Source organism: Equus caballus, chromosome 3 (genome assembly GCF_041296265.1).
Source record: "Equus caballus isolate H_3958 breed thoroughbred chromosome 3, TB-T2T, whole genome shotgun sequence".
Lineage (NCBI taxonomy): Eukaryota > Metazoa > Chordata > Mammalia > Perissodactyla > Equidae > Equus > Equus caballus.
Window position 1 is genome coordinate 111,761,947 of NC_091686.1, and position 13,054 is coordinate 111,775,000.

General features: G+C 37.0%; 2 protein-coding genes across 2 annotated transcripts in view; both read left to right on the forward strand.

The window, feature by feature from the left end:
* Nucleotides 1-7,435: 7,435 nt before the first annotated feature.
* DCAF16 (DDB1 and CUL4 associated factor 16) lies at nt 7,436-10,085 on the forward strand. The gene has a single exon (XM_014738628.3). It carries the CDS (start codon nt 7,710-7,712, stop codon nt 8,358-8,360), a length of 651 nt encoding a protein of 216 aa, XP_014594114.1. The 5' UTR covers nt 7,436-7,709; the 3' UTR covers nt 8,361-10,085.
* Nucleotides 10,005-13,054, forward strand: part of FAM184B (family with sequence similarity 184 member B) — a 136,432-nt gene continuing 133,382 nt past the window's right edge. The window contains exon 1 of the mRNA XM_070262571.1: nt 10,005-10,142. The gene's annotated coding sequence lies outside the window, so the exon portion shown is untranslated. The remainder of the gene's footprint in view (nt 10,143-13,054) is intronic.

A 13,054-nucleotide genomic window follows, 5' to 3' on the forward strand; every position in this document is an offset into this window, starting at 1 on the left:
TTAATTTTTTAACCAAGTATATCCAGAATATTATCATTTCAACATGTAATATCATAACTTTTTTTAACATTTTATTTTTTCCTTTTTCTCCCAAAGCCCTTTGGTACATAATTGTGTATTAGTCGTAGGTCCTTCTACTTGTGGCATGTGGGATGCCGCCTCAGCATGGCTTGGTGAGCTGTGCCGTGTCCATGCCCGGGATTCAAACTGTCGAACCCCGGGCTGCCAAAGCAGAGTGGGGAAACTTAACCGCTCGGCCACGGGGCCAGCCCCTATAACATAAATTATTAATGAGATCATTTACTTTGTTTTTTTACCTACTAAGTCTTTAAAGTTGGATATTATTTTACACTAGCCATATTTCAGGTGCTCAATAGGCACATGTGGCTAGTGGCTACAGTACTGGGCAGTGCAGAACTATACATTCTTACTTTGAGAACCACCGTATATACCGTTCATTTTTTGTGTAAAGTCAACTGGTAAACTAAAAATTAAAACAAACTAATATTTGGAGGCATTTTTCTTAATCCATGGCCTTTAATTACTCAGCTTTCTTTATGCTTTAGATCTCTGCTACCTTTGTTGCTTTGTTTGTGAAGTTTCTAACAATATTGTTTCCTTTTTTTTTATATGACTGTCTCACCACAAATGAGAGATGACCTCAGACCATTTGTCAGTTACTGAAGGATGAGAGGTCTGGCCACCAGAGGTCAGCCTAAGTATATTTAGATTAGATTTTTTTTTTTTTTTTTTTTAGGATTAATAGCATGGGATTTTTTTCAGTATTTTTTAACATTATAATCTGAAAAACAAGAAAAAAGATACTGGATTTCAAAATGAAAAGGCAACCTTTGGAATAGGAGAAAATATTTGCAAACCTTGTGGCCCATAAGGAGTTAATATTCAAAATATATAAGGAACTCATACCACTCAAAAAAAACAAATAACCGTATTAGAAAATGAGCAAAGGACCTAAATAAACATTTTTCCAAAGAAGACATACAAATGATCATATGAAAAGATGCTCAACATCCCTAATCATCAGGGAAATGCAAATCAAAACCACAGTAAGATATCACTTCACACCTGTTAGGATGACTGTTATCAAAAAGTCAAGGGGCTGGTCCCATGGCCAAGTGGTTGAGTTCACTTGCTCTACTTTGGCAGCCTAGGGTTCCCTGGGTCACATCCTGGTCACAGACCTACACACCACTCATCGAGCCATGCTGTGGCAGCATCCCACATAGAAGAACTAGAATGATTCACAGCTAGGATATTCAACTGTGTGCTGGGGCTTTGGGGAGAAAAGGGAAAAAAAAGGAAGATTGGCAACAGCTGTTAGCTCAGAGCCAGTCTTCCTCAAAAAAAGAAAAAGTCAAAAGATAAGTGTTGGTGAGGTTGTTCAAAAAAGGGAATCTGTTCATGTTGATGAGAACGTAGATCGATACAGCTATTATAGAAAACAGTATGGAGTTTCCTCAAAAAATATAAAAATATTTACCATATGCTCCAGCAATCTCAGTTCTCTCTGGACATATTTCAAAGGAAATAAAATCACTATCTCAAAGCCACATCTGTACTCCCATGTTTATTGCAGCATTATTCACAAGCCAAGATACGGAAACAGCCTAAGTGTCCATCAGAAGGGTGAATGGTAAAGATGTGGTATACATATATGTGTGTACATATATGTGTGTATACACACACATACACAATGGCATACCATTCGATTTTAATAAAGAAGGAAATCCTAGAATTTGAACAACCTGGAGGATATTCCACTAAGCAAAATAAGCCAGACACAGAAAGACAGGTACTTCATGCTCCTACTTATATGTGGAATCTAAAAAAGTCAACTCAAACTCATGGTAACAAGAAGACGAATGGTCATTACCAATGGCTGGGGGATAGAGGAAATGAGATACTGGTCAAAGGGTATAAACTTTTAGTTATAAGATGAATGAGTTCTGGAGACCTCATGTACAGCATCGTAGCTATAGTTAATAATTATGTCTACTTCAAATTTGCTAAGACAGTAGATCTTAAGTGTTTTTACCACACTCACACAAAAATGGTAACTGAGGTGATGAATATGTTAATTAGCTTGATTGTAGTAATCATTTCATAGTGAATACATATGTCAAAAAACATGACATTGTACATGTTAAATATATAAAACTTCTCAGTCATACCTCAATAAAGCTGATAAAAAAGCTGCTATATTAAACTTAAACATCAGTGTCACTGCCTTAAAGCTTACCTGTGTCTTGACTTTTGCTTTTAGTGCTGTGGGAAAAAAGAACAAATAATAGCAACTATGGGAATAAATCTGTTCTTGGTAAACTTAGTTTACCATAGTTGAAGAAATAACAAAACTAAAGAATTTTTATGGTAGGGCTGTTTAGTTCTGAAATTACAGAAAAATCATTCTTTAAAGGTAAATTATACATGGGAGTGTATAGAGTAGGTGCGATTAATTCACTTTTGATATGGGAAAATTATGCACATGGAATGTAAAGGAGTAACAGTGATGAGTTCACTCGAATTTATACATGCCTTCAAAGAGACTGTCTTATTTCTGCTAAAAAATGTAGAGAGCCTTTTAAAGAGTGCTTTGAGTAACATAGTAACTGAAGTATAGCCAATTAATAATCTTGCTGATGGAATCTGGCATAAATGAAAATAGTAAGGATGTAAGAGGACAGAAGAATTAAAAGCTAACAGCTTCGCCTGTCTCAATTAGTAAAATGAAAACTTATGGTGTGTTTTGAATTTTTTTGTTTTCAGATTGAACTGGGTAATAATATTATAAACTTCAAAGTATTTGCATTCATATTCTTAAAGATGAAGTTATAAGCAGTTCCTCTTATATTGCTTTAATAACATCCTCTTTGTTGATCCTGCTTTAAAAAAATTGTTTCATTTGTCTTTGTCCAACATATTACCAAATTACCTGAATATAATTTGGGAATTTTTATCTGCCTAGAATAAAAATAGCATATGCTTGTACTGTTACTTACAGTAGACCTTTGTAATTCTCCCATTAATTCTTTCAAAAAATTTACTAAGCGCCTAATATGTGCCACACACTGCTGGGAACTGAATTAGTTAAAAGAATGTGTGGAAGCCAGAGAAATATTCTTTAGAGGAATATTACTGACATGAAGCCGTACCATATGGCCTTAAAAGCACATCAGTATGTATTCGAAACTAGAGATGTTTACTGACTTTCATTTTGGAAATCACTCCTACAGAATGGCATAGATGAGATGTTGATATTTTGTTTTTTGCTATTTTCATTTACAGCTATGCCTTTAGTGCATCTGTGTTGCTGTGTATATTTCTAATTTGCTTTCACCACATCTTACCTATCCACTCCTCCATGATGGAAACCTGGAATGCTTCTAATTCCTTACCGTCAAAGATGAAGCTTCAGGGTACATATTGGTCTTATGAAGAATCTCTTTGCAGTAGATTCCCAAGAGTAGAATTGCTGGGTTGTGAGACATGCAAATACTCAGTTTGGCTAAGGAGTGCTGCCAGAATTCCTCCTCAGAAAGGTTACCCCAGTCTGTAAACCCGCCAGTAGTGCTGGTTCCTTAAGGAGTTCCTTCAGCCTCCTCACTAACACTTGGCATTGTCCAGTTTTCTAATTTTTTCTAAACTAACAGAATAACGTGATATAGTTAGTGGCCTGTGGATTTTCTGTCTTGTAAATTGGATTTTTTTTTTTTTGAGGACGATTAGCCCTGAGCTAACTGCTGCCAATCCTCCTCTTTTCACTAAGGAAGACTGGCCCTGAGCTAACATCCATGCCCATCTTCCTCTACTTTATATATGGAACGCCTACCACAGCATGGCGTGCCAAGCAGTGCCATGTCTGCACCCGGGATCCAAACCCGCGAACCCTGGGCCACCAAAGCGGAATGTGCACACTTAACCACTACGCCACCGGGCTGGCCCTAAACTGAATATTTTTGTCCTTTGCCCATTTCTTTACTGAGGTTGCTACCTTTTATTTGTTGTTAATTTGTACTTAACTTTGTTCTTGATGTCTTTAGTTCAACCCAGAAATGATTAATTTTGTTGTGACTAAATTCATCATTTTTTGTTCTTGTGCTTTGTGTTTTTTTATTTAAGAAGTCTTTCCCTGGCCCTAAGTCACAAAGATGTTCTTCTGCATTGTGTTCTATTGACTATATGGTTTTACCACTCTTGTTTAGGTTTTACCATTCTTATTTACCATCATGGGTCCTCCTTTGTATGTGTATATACCTTTTTATAGGTATACAGTTTTATTTTTCTTCATATAATGAGCCAGATTCACCAGTGTTAGGTACTAAATGCATTCATTCCCCCTTGATTTGTGTGCTAACTTTATTGTATACTACATTCCAAACTTTTATATGGCTCTGTTTCTGAGCCTTGTTCTGTTCCATTGGACTACTTGTCTTTTCTTACACTAACTCCCTCGTATTTTAATGTCTGAGACTTTTGTAGTATGTGTTAATATCTTGTAGGCCAAGAATCCCCTTTGCTCTTCTGTTCAAATAGTTGATTTGTCTATATGTGGAATTTTATTGTTTCTATATTAGGATTATATAAATTAATTTAGAAAAGGTTGTTTCAATATTCATTTGTCCCATCCAAGAGCATGGAATGTCTGTTTATTTTAATTCATCTTCTTTCCCTTCTTCATAGAGGTGCTGTATATTATTGATTAGTTCCTAGATCCTTTAGAGGTTTGGTGTTTTGTTTTCCTCTATCATGAAAGGTATTTATGTAATAAATTTTCTAGTTAGTATTGCTGGTCTAGAAGTTAAGAATGCCTGGGTTCAAATCCTGACTCTTTTACTTGGTAGATGTATGACCTTGGGCAGGTCGCTTAAACATCATGTGTAAAATGGGGACAATAAAGGTACCTATCTTACAGGGTCGTCAGGAAAATTTTAGACATGTTTACATCTGTACAGTTCCTAGAATAGTACCTGACAAAGTAGTAAGTGCTATAAAAATAAATTAATGAATAATTCATAGGTTAATCTCAGATCCAGGAACTTTCTTGAGCTCTTTTATTAGCTCTAATAGTTTATATGTTCCTTTTTTTTAACTAGATGACCACATCATCTGTAAATTAATAGTTTTATCTCTTTTCTTCCAGTGCTTACACCTGTCTTTTCTTTTCTTATAACGTGGATTAGGACTTTTGGTATTTTGTCAGTATCAGTTATCAGGATCATCCATACCTAATTTCATTTTTAAAGGGAATATATCTAAAGTTATTCTTTTTGGATAATATTTGCTGAAAATTTTTGGTGGATAACCTTCACCAGGTAGAGAAGGTAACTTTCTCTTCCTAGTTTGGTAAGATTCTTTTGTTTTCTAAAGCATAAATGGGTGTTGATTAGAAGCTAAAAAAGGTTAAATATCCACAGTTGATAAAATTATCTGGTCTTTTTTTTTTTTTTTGCTTTGTTACTGTGGTGTCTTGTAAATTTTCTAAAGTTAAGATAGCCTTGCTTTCCTGGGATAAGTTCTATATGATTATAACATATTCTTTTTTTCTTTAACAAAACTACTAGATTTTGTTAGGTAATCTTTGGAATTTTTGTAAGTGAAAAGAGCCTATACTTTTCTTATTTGGTTCATCTCTAGATTTGGAATTAATATTTTATTATCTTCATAAAAGGAGCTATTTACTTTATTTGCTTTTTGCTTTTTTCTAGAACAAGTTATATAAAATAGGTATTAGTTCCCTTGGAAGTTTGGTGAAACTCACTTATAAAACCATATGGGCCTGCTGTAAAGGTTGTTGCCTTTTCAGTTTCTTTAATACTTCCTGGTCTATTCTAGTCCAAGTTATCTATTTCTTCCTGTGTGAATTTTACTATTTTATATTCTTCTAGAATTTAGCCATATCATCTAGATTTTCACATTTTAGCATATATTTGTCATGGTTTTTTTTAACCTCTTTTTTGTTATTTTTATTTTTATTTTTTGAGGGAGTTTGGCCCTGAACTAACATCTGTTGCCAATCTTCCTCTTTTTTTTTTTTTATTCTCCCCAAAGCCCCAGTACATAGTTGTATATCCTAGTTATAGGTCACTCTGGTTCTTCTATGTGGGATGCCACCACAGCATGGCTTGATGAGTGGTGTGTAGGTCCACACCCGGGATCCAAACCTGTAAACCCCAGGCTGCTGGAGCAAAGCATACAAACTTGACCACTCAGCCATGGAGCTAGCCCCTCTTTTTTGTTATTTTTAAATCTTTTAATAAGTCTCACCAGTTTCGTTTTTCTTATTTATATTTTCAGAAAACCATCTTGTAATTTTATCAGTCTTCTCTAATGTTCTTTCATGTACTATTTTGCTTCTGCTTTTATTATTTCCTTCTTGCTTATTTTGCTTTCGCTGTTTTCCATTATCATGAATTGAATACTGAACTTGTGGATATTTAAACTTCCTCATTTTCCCTATCAATGTATTCAAAGCTATAAATTTCTTTTAGGTACTTATTTGGCCATGTCCCACAAATTTTGCCTTGTAGAGTTTATATTATTATTCACTTTTAATATTTCTTAATATGTTTTATGACTTCCATTTTAATCCATGAGTTATTTAGTTTCCCAACATAGGGTTGCTTTTAACCAACCTTTCATATTACTTTTATTGCATTACAATCAGAGAATTTAGTCTGAATGAAATTGATGTAGATCCCAACAAGCACATCTGAAGGTGAAAAGACGACCGTTGTAGCTCTCTATTTAAGTTTGAGGCATAAGGGATCTGCTTTTACACGTGTAATTTTCTGGGCTAGGACTGCAAACTGAAAAAGAAACTGGCCCAGATATGTACCAACGAAGGACTAAAATGGCCCCAGGCTCTCCTTCCCTATTTTGTGATTGTGGGAGCCATTCCCAATAGAAAAATCTAAGTCTACTTAAGCCTATGAGATAGAGATGGGAAAGCCAAGAAGGCTTCTTGTTCAGCGTCCATGTTCTGGTGTACTCTTTATTATAAAGTTGGACAATAATGTTACCCACTGCTTTCAGGCTTTAATATCATGTCTCTAGTCTTCTCATTCACAGGTTAAGACTACCTTTCCAGATAGTCCAACAACTAAGTCACCAATTTCCAAGGGCATTTGCACCACCTATGGAAAACATCCGATCTGTGCACACCAGATATCCTTGACAACTCATCCCGCCATCCCCCTGCACAAAAGTTGCCGTACCAGCGGACAACGAAGGCGACCACTGAGTTTCTTTTTATCACCAAGTAGATATACTATCCCTGCCAACAAAACAGAGTACACAAAGTGTCTCTTCACAATATCATGACCAGTTGAGACCCTGCTAAGAAAATCAGCTTGCCTAGATGAGCACCCTGTCTCTCCTTGGTTAGCCAGGATTTGAAGGAGAGCTTCTGTCCTGTGCTGCTGGTAAGTGACTGACACTTTTACACACTGAACTGGTCCTGAGAACTGAGATGTCTTCTTTGTAAGTGAAGAATATACAACATAATCTTGAAGAACTGCACAGTGGTGCGAGCCACAAGCATACTGTGTGTGTGTGTAATGGACTGAGAAACAGACAAATTAATCTTGTTGAAAGGATTTTTCATCTTTTGTTTATTTGCCAGTGTTAGCCAGTGTTTTGCTGGCTTAGATTGTTGCCTTTTTCTGGTTCCTTTTGTCTCTTCTCTTCTGATGGGTCCCAGAAATCCCTCTCCTGACCCCTTATCAGAATCAGAAAGTGAGGAAGAAGAGAACGCTAAGTACCTCAATGAGAGTTCTGGGGAAGAGTGGGATTCCTCTGAAGAAGAGGACCCTGTGGTGCCCAACCTAACGCCTCTTGAGAGTCTTGCCTGGCAGGTTAAGTGCCTTTTAAAATACTCTACAACTTGGAAACCTTTAAATCCTAATTCCTGGTTATATCATGCTAAACTCTTGGATCTAAGCACACCGGTCCATATACTTCGAGAGATAGGTCTAAGACTCTCCCATTGTTCCCACTGTGTACCAAAACTGGAACCAATTCCTGAGTGGCCTCCTCTGGCTTCTTGTGGAGTCCCACCTTTTCAAAAGCCCCTTATAAGTCCCAGCCGGCTTTCTAGAGATCATGCCACTCTAAATGGAGCACTGCAATTTGCCACCAAACAGTTAAGCCGAACATTGAGTAGAGCCACTCCCATACCTGAATACCTAAAACAGATCCCTAATTCATGTGTGTCTGGTTGTTGCTGCGGCTGGTTAACTAAAACAGTTAAGGAAACAACCCGCACTGAACCCATCAACACTACTTACTCCTACACTGACTTCCAAAAGGCAGTTAACAAACTCCTAACAGCATCACTATAAAGATCCACCATTTGTTCTGATATCTGTCATGTTGTTACAGGAGTACAAAGTTACACAGCCTGCAGTTGAGAAACTAATGGCTTCTCAACCAAACTATACCCTGTCCTGACAGGCTGCAGTACTGCCAAGTACTGAATATTTACCCAAGAGTCCCATAACTCTCTACAGAAAATGTGCATTGTGAGCATTCCCTTTGACAGACCATGTCAATAAAATGAGAACTTCAATGGAGAATTAGTCAAAGGGACCATATCATAAAAGATAAGTTGACTATTCTCCACACTCAGTTCTCCCCCCAGTTAATTCCGCCTTTCTGAATGGACTCTAACTAAATGTCTAATTATTAATGAGACTGAAAAAGTAGGCCACTACCCCTTTTGTTACCCAACCTTAGAACAGCCATTGTGGAAAGTGGGACGTTAGCTACTCCTAGTAATACCTTTCTGACATTCATTTCTAGGGAGGTAGTTGAAGTAAATTGAATAACTAGACAAAAGAAAATGGCAGGAATATCGATTTATCTCCCAGCTTTTGTATAGACAGGCCTATAGATGACACCCTTTAGGGATTCCTGTTTTTGGGGAAGGGAATATAGTGTCAAACTTAGCCTACACTACTCCAGACCTATCACGGTACCTGCAGTTACAGTATAAACATTTATATCATAGGCTCCCACCCGGGGGTCTCTAGCTAAATTGACGTATAAGATCGTACCTGGGGATTAAACAGACACTTGTTTTGTAGGCAATATGTTTCTTGCATCTTGGCAGCCAAACTTTAGGTAAGAGCAAATAAAACACATTCTAAAAGACCAACAGAGAAGGATTAAGAGAGCATTTATGCACTTTCCACATCCATTGCAAACTTTTTCAGGAACATTTCTAACTTTAAAGAACCTTACTACAGAAAATCTTAGCCTGATACAATCTGAAGTTAAAGAGTTTTTTAGCGTTATTGTTTCTACATAGATTAACGTTAGATTTCCTTCTACCTAAACAAAGAATATGTACCCTTGTAAATGAGTCTTGCTGTGTTTATTTACGTGAGTAAATAAAATGTATGAGACCATTAAATCTTTTCACACACATACAATGAAGAGTGAAGCCTGTGTGTGAGTCTGGTTGACTGACATCTAAAGGGACTCAGAAGACAGATTGTTAAAGATAGAACAATATATCCTTTTCCTTGTTTTAGTTTAACCTTTTCCTATTCTCCATGTTAAGTGCTGTATGCAATGTGGCATCAAAAAATCGAAGCGTTAGCGGAATCACAAATTTTATAAATGTTTAGCAACTTTAAAGAGAGAGAAGAATGTTTATAACTTAATGAGTTATTTCTTCTGAGCTTTAGTTGTCTTAAGAAAAAAAGAGGGAATTGTAGTAGGTAGAAAAAAATATTTGTTAGTGGAAAATTACTCAACTGAAACCATATCATACTGTTAGTGTAACTGAATGTATCAGAAACTGTTCCTATGTAGATGTTCTGTGAAACTGGTTTTTAAAATGTTACGAGAACCTGTTTCTTTTTTTAAGGGGGAGGTGGAACAATGTGGGGAGGTCTAACAATTAAAATATGTTGATGTTTATGTAACCATAATATGTTTCTTTTTCTGTGGGGGGGGGGGGTATAAAAGTGCCTTGCTCATGAGCACATTTTTTCTATTCCCCCCAAAAGGAACCCTTTCCCCAGCTTCGCAGCTGAATAAACCAACAGCTTTGTACGTGCTGAACAGAGTATGGTCATTTGTTCTCAACAAATGAAATAGATCTTGCTTTACTCAAGGTATATTCAACATTCATTAAGTGCTGAATAGAATCCATAGATAATAGTATCTGTATCTATACAGTGTCTCTGATAGGAGGAGCCTTAGCAGCTCTAGAAAAGAAACATTATTGAAGAAAATGCCAAATATTCAGTCAAGACCCAGATTTGAACCTATTTGTTTGTATATGTTAAGTAATTCCAGGTTGCGCAAAATGATCGGTACCTGAATAAACCTTTAAGCCTTTACTATTTGTGTGCCATGGATGTGGGGTTAGGAGTGGATTTACCACTGTCGTACTCCCTACGTGGGCCTTTGGTTAAACGCACTCACCATAATTAGGATAAAGAAGGACAAATTTATTTTCTGTTTAGAGAAATATTTATCAAAGGAGTAAGGGAAACAATTTCTAAACCAATAGACATTAATGTTACCTAAGGTATTGTTCTCTTGGTGCAGATAGGCAGCCTCTTTTTGTTGACGCAGCCCAGATACCTTGAGCCTGGAAGACCATAATCATGTTTTTTAAACCCATCAGCTTCCTCAGAAAAGGAAAAAATCAATACATGGCAGGAGGAAGGCAGATTTTAGGTTACTTTTAGGGGATTATCCTGGTGGGACTCCTATGACAACCATCTATCTAAAAAAATTTCTCTATGATGAAAACAGTATTTTGATATTAGAGTAGATTGTTAAAGCAGTTAAGGACCTTAGAAGTCACTTGGGTTATTTTCTTACTGATACATGAAGGCTCTTACATTTCTAATAGATGATTTTCTGCTTTTGGTTCCAGTATTAGAGAACTCAAGTGTCTTTTGGAGTAGCCCATTAGTTTTAAATATCTCTGTTAGAAGTTTAGTCATTCATCTAATAACATTATGGAGTGACTACTATAATCCAGACATTGGGATTCCAAAATTAAATAAAATAGTATACACAAGAAATTAGTTTTAAGATATACTGAACCAATGTAAATTACCCCAAAGCTTTTGGCCCTCGATACTATCTGTGCTCTCTAGGGTCACATTGAATAAGCCCAATGCCCTTATATATTTGGAAATAGGGCAGCCATCAAACTAGTGGAATTTCACATGGAGAGCACACTCTGACAATTAAACCCAACAAGGGGTAGTCAGCTAAGGGAATAGATAAAATAAATAGGCATTTTATACACAGATTTAAGTTGGATGTGCTAGTTCACAAGGGAATGGCACACAAAGCCGAGGCCCAGAAGTGTTTTGCTCACATGGCTGGGGTATATAGGAAAGCCCAGAAAATATAGATAACTTCTCAGACTTCGTAAGACAACTTTGTGCAAGCTGCCGGTATTTGAGTCCACCAATGAGCCATATCCATTGGACGTAGGGAAATTGAGGGAGCTACGCTAGCTGATGCTAACCACCAGGTATTTCTTGTGTGTCAATTTGCTGTTACCAAAAGAATAATCTCCATGGTATATCTTTGCCAATTTTAAACAAAGTTTAGTTAATGGCGAACATGTTTGAGTCTGATCATTTTATACAATCTTTCAAGCTCTTCCTTTGAATTGGCAACAGCAGTGGGGTTATACAAAAGTTTTGGTAGTGAGACCAAGAAAAGGAAAGGGTAAGGGCACCACCATGACCTGACACTTGCTGGCTACCCAGCTTCTGTTAGCTGTGAGAGCTATTGACTAGCTCTTCTCAATGAGATAAGAAAGGAATGCCTGATTTACAGATAATTTAAAATAATGCAGCAGACAGACAGTACCAGAGTTGTTGCTTCTAAACAGCATGAAGTCAGTTTAAAATGTTTGTGACAGTTTAGGGTTGGATTATAAAAGAGTGAATTGACTGGAGTTTGGACAATTTATTTGGGAAGACGTAGATGACCCTGACGCATGATATGAAAATTCCTGAGATGGAGGCTGGCCCAGTGGCGTAGTGGTTAAGTTCATGCACTCTGCTTCAGCACCCCGAGTTTCGTAGGTTCAGATCCCTAGCACCACTTGTCAATCCATGCTGTGGCAGCATCCCACATAAAATAGAAGAAGATTGGCTCAGATGTTAGCTCAGGGCCAATCTTCCTCACACACAAAAAAGAAAATTCCTGGGACCATTTGGGAAGTGATGCCCTGTTCCCTGGGATAGGACATAATCAGTTAGCATCTAGGAGACTCAGGATCCTGGTCAGTTTAACAAGATTAAAACTGAGTTCCTAGTATACATAGAAACCAAGCTGGTGTGTGGTGTCAAATTAGACTTCAACAGAAACCATATGAAACAGTTTTAGAATAAATGTTGCAGTTTGTAAATTGAGGAGCTGGTAATGTCTTATTTGGGGGGAACTTAATATGTTTTGCTAAGCCCATGCTTAATACTACCCTTCCATCCATAGTGTCAACTGTGGGACTTGACACTCCAATCTATCAACTAGTGTTTTACAATGTATTAATTAGGCAGTGGTCCAGTAGGGGCATCTTCCTTTGGGAGATACCCAAACAATTGGAATAGTCCAAGGCTATAGCCATCTTCCATCAAAAAAGACCCTAGATTGGCTTTATGATTGCACCCTGAGCAACCAGAATGACTTGATAGAGTGGCAGAGCTATGGTGACACAATTAAGGGGCCACCCACTACCTGGAGAAACTGAATTCCTATATTAATTGAAAGCATTAATGTTGGCCACAGTCGATGCATTCCATGGGGACTTATCACAAAGTGGGTTATATGGTATTGGTGCCTGGCTACCTGCTTGGTACTTATGTAGACTTTGCCAGTGGCTTGAATGCTTTGGTCCAGATCCCAGTTTCCTTCTTTAAACCTAATTTTTTTATGTTGGTCTTTCTAGTTATGACGTGCTGTTTCTTTAAATGTAATTGGGTTGTGAGATTTAGCAGATAAAAATACAGGATGCTAAAGTAAATCTGAATTTCAGATAAACAGTGAAATA

Coding starts and splice junctions, on each gene's coding strand:
- DCAF16 (XM_014738628.3), top strand. CDS start 7,710: ATGGGTCCCAGAAATCCCTCTCCTGACCCCTTATCAGAATCAGAAAGT.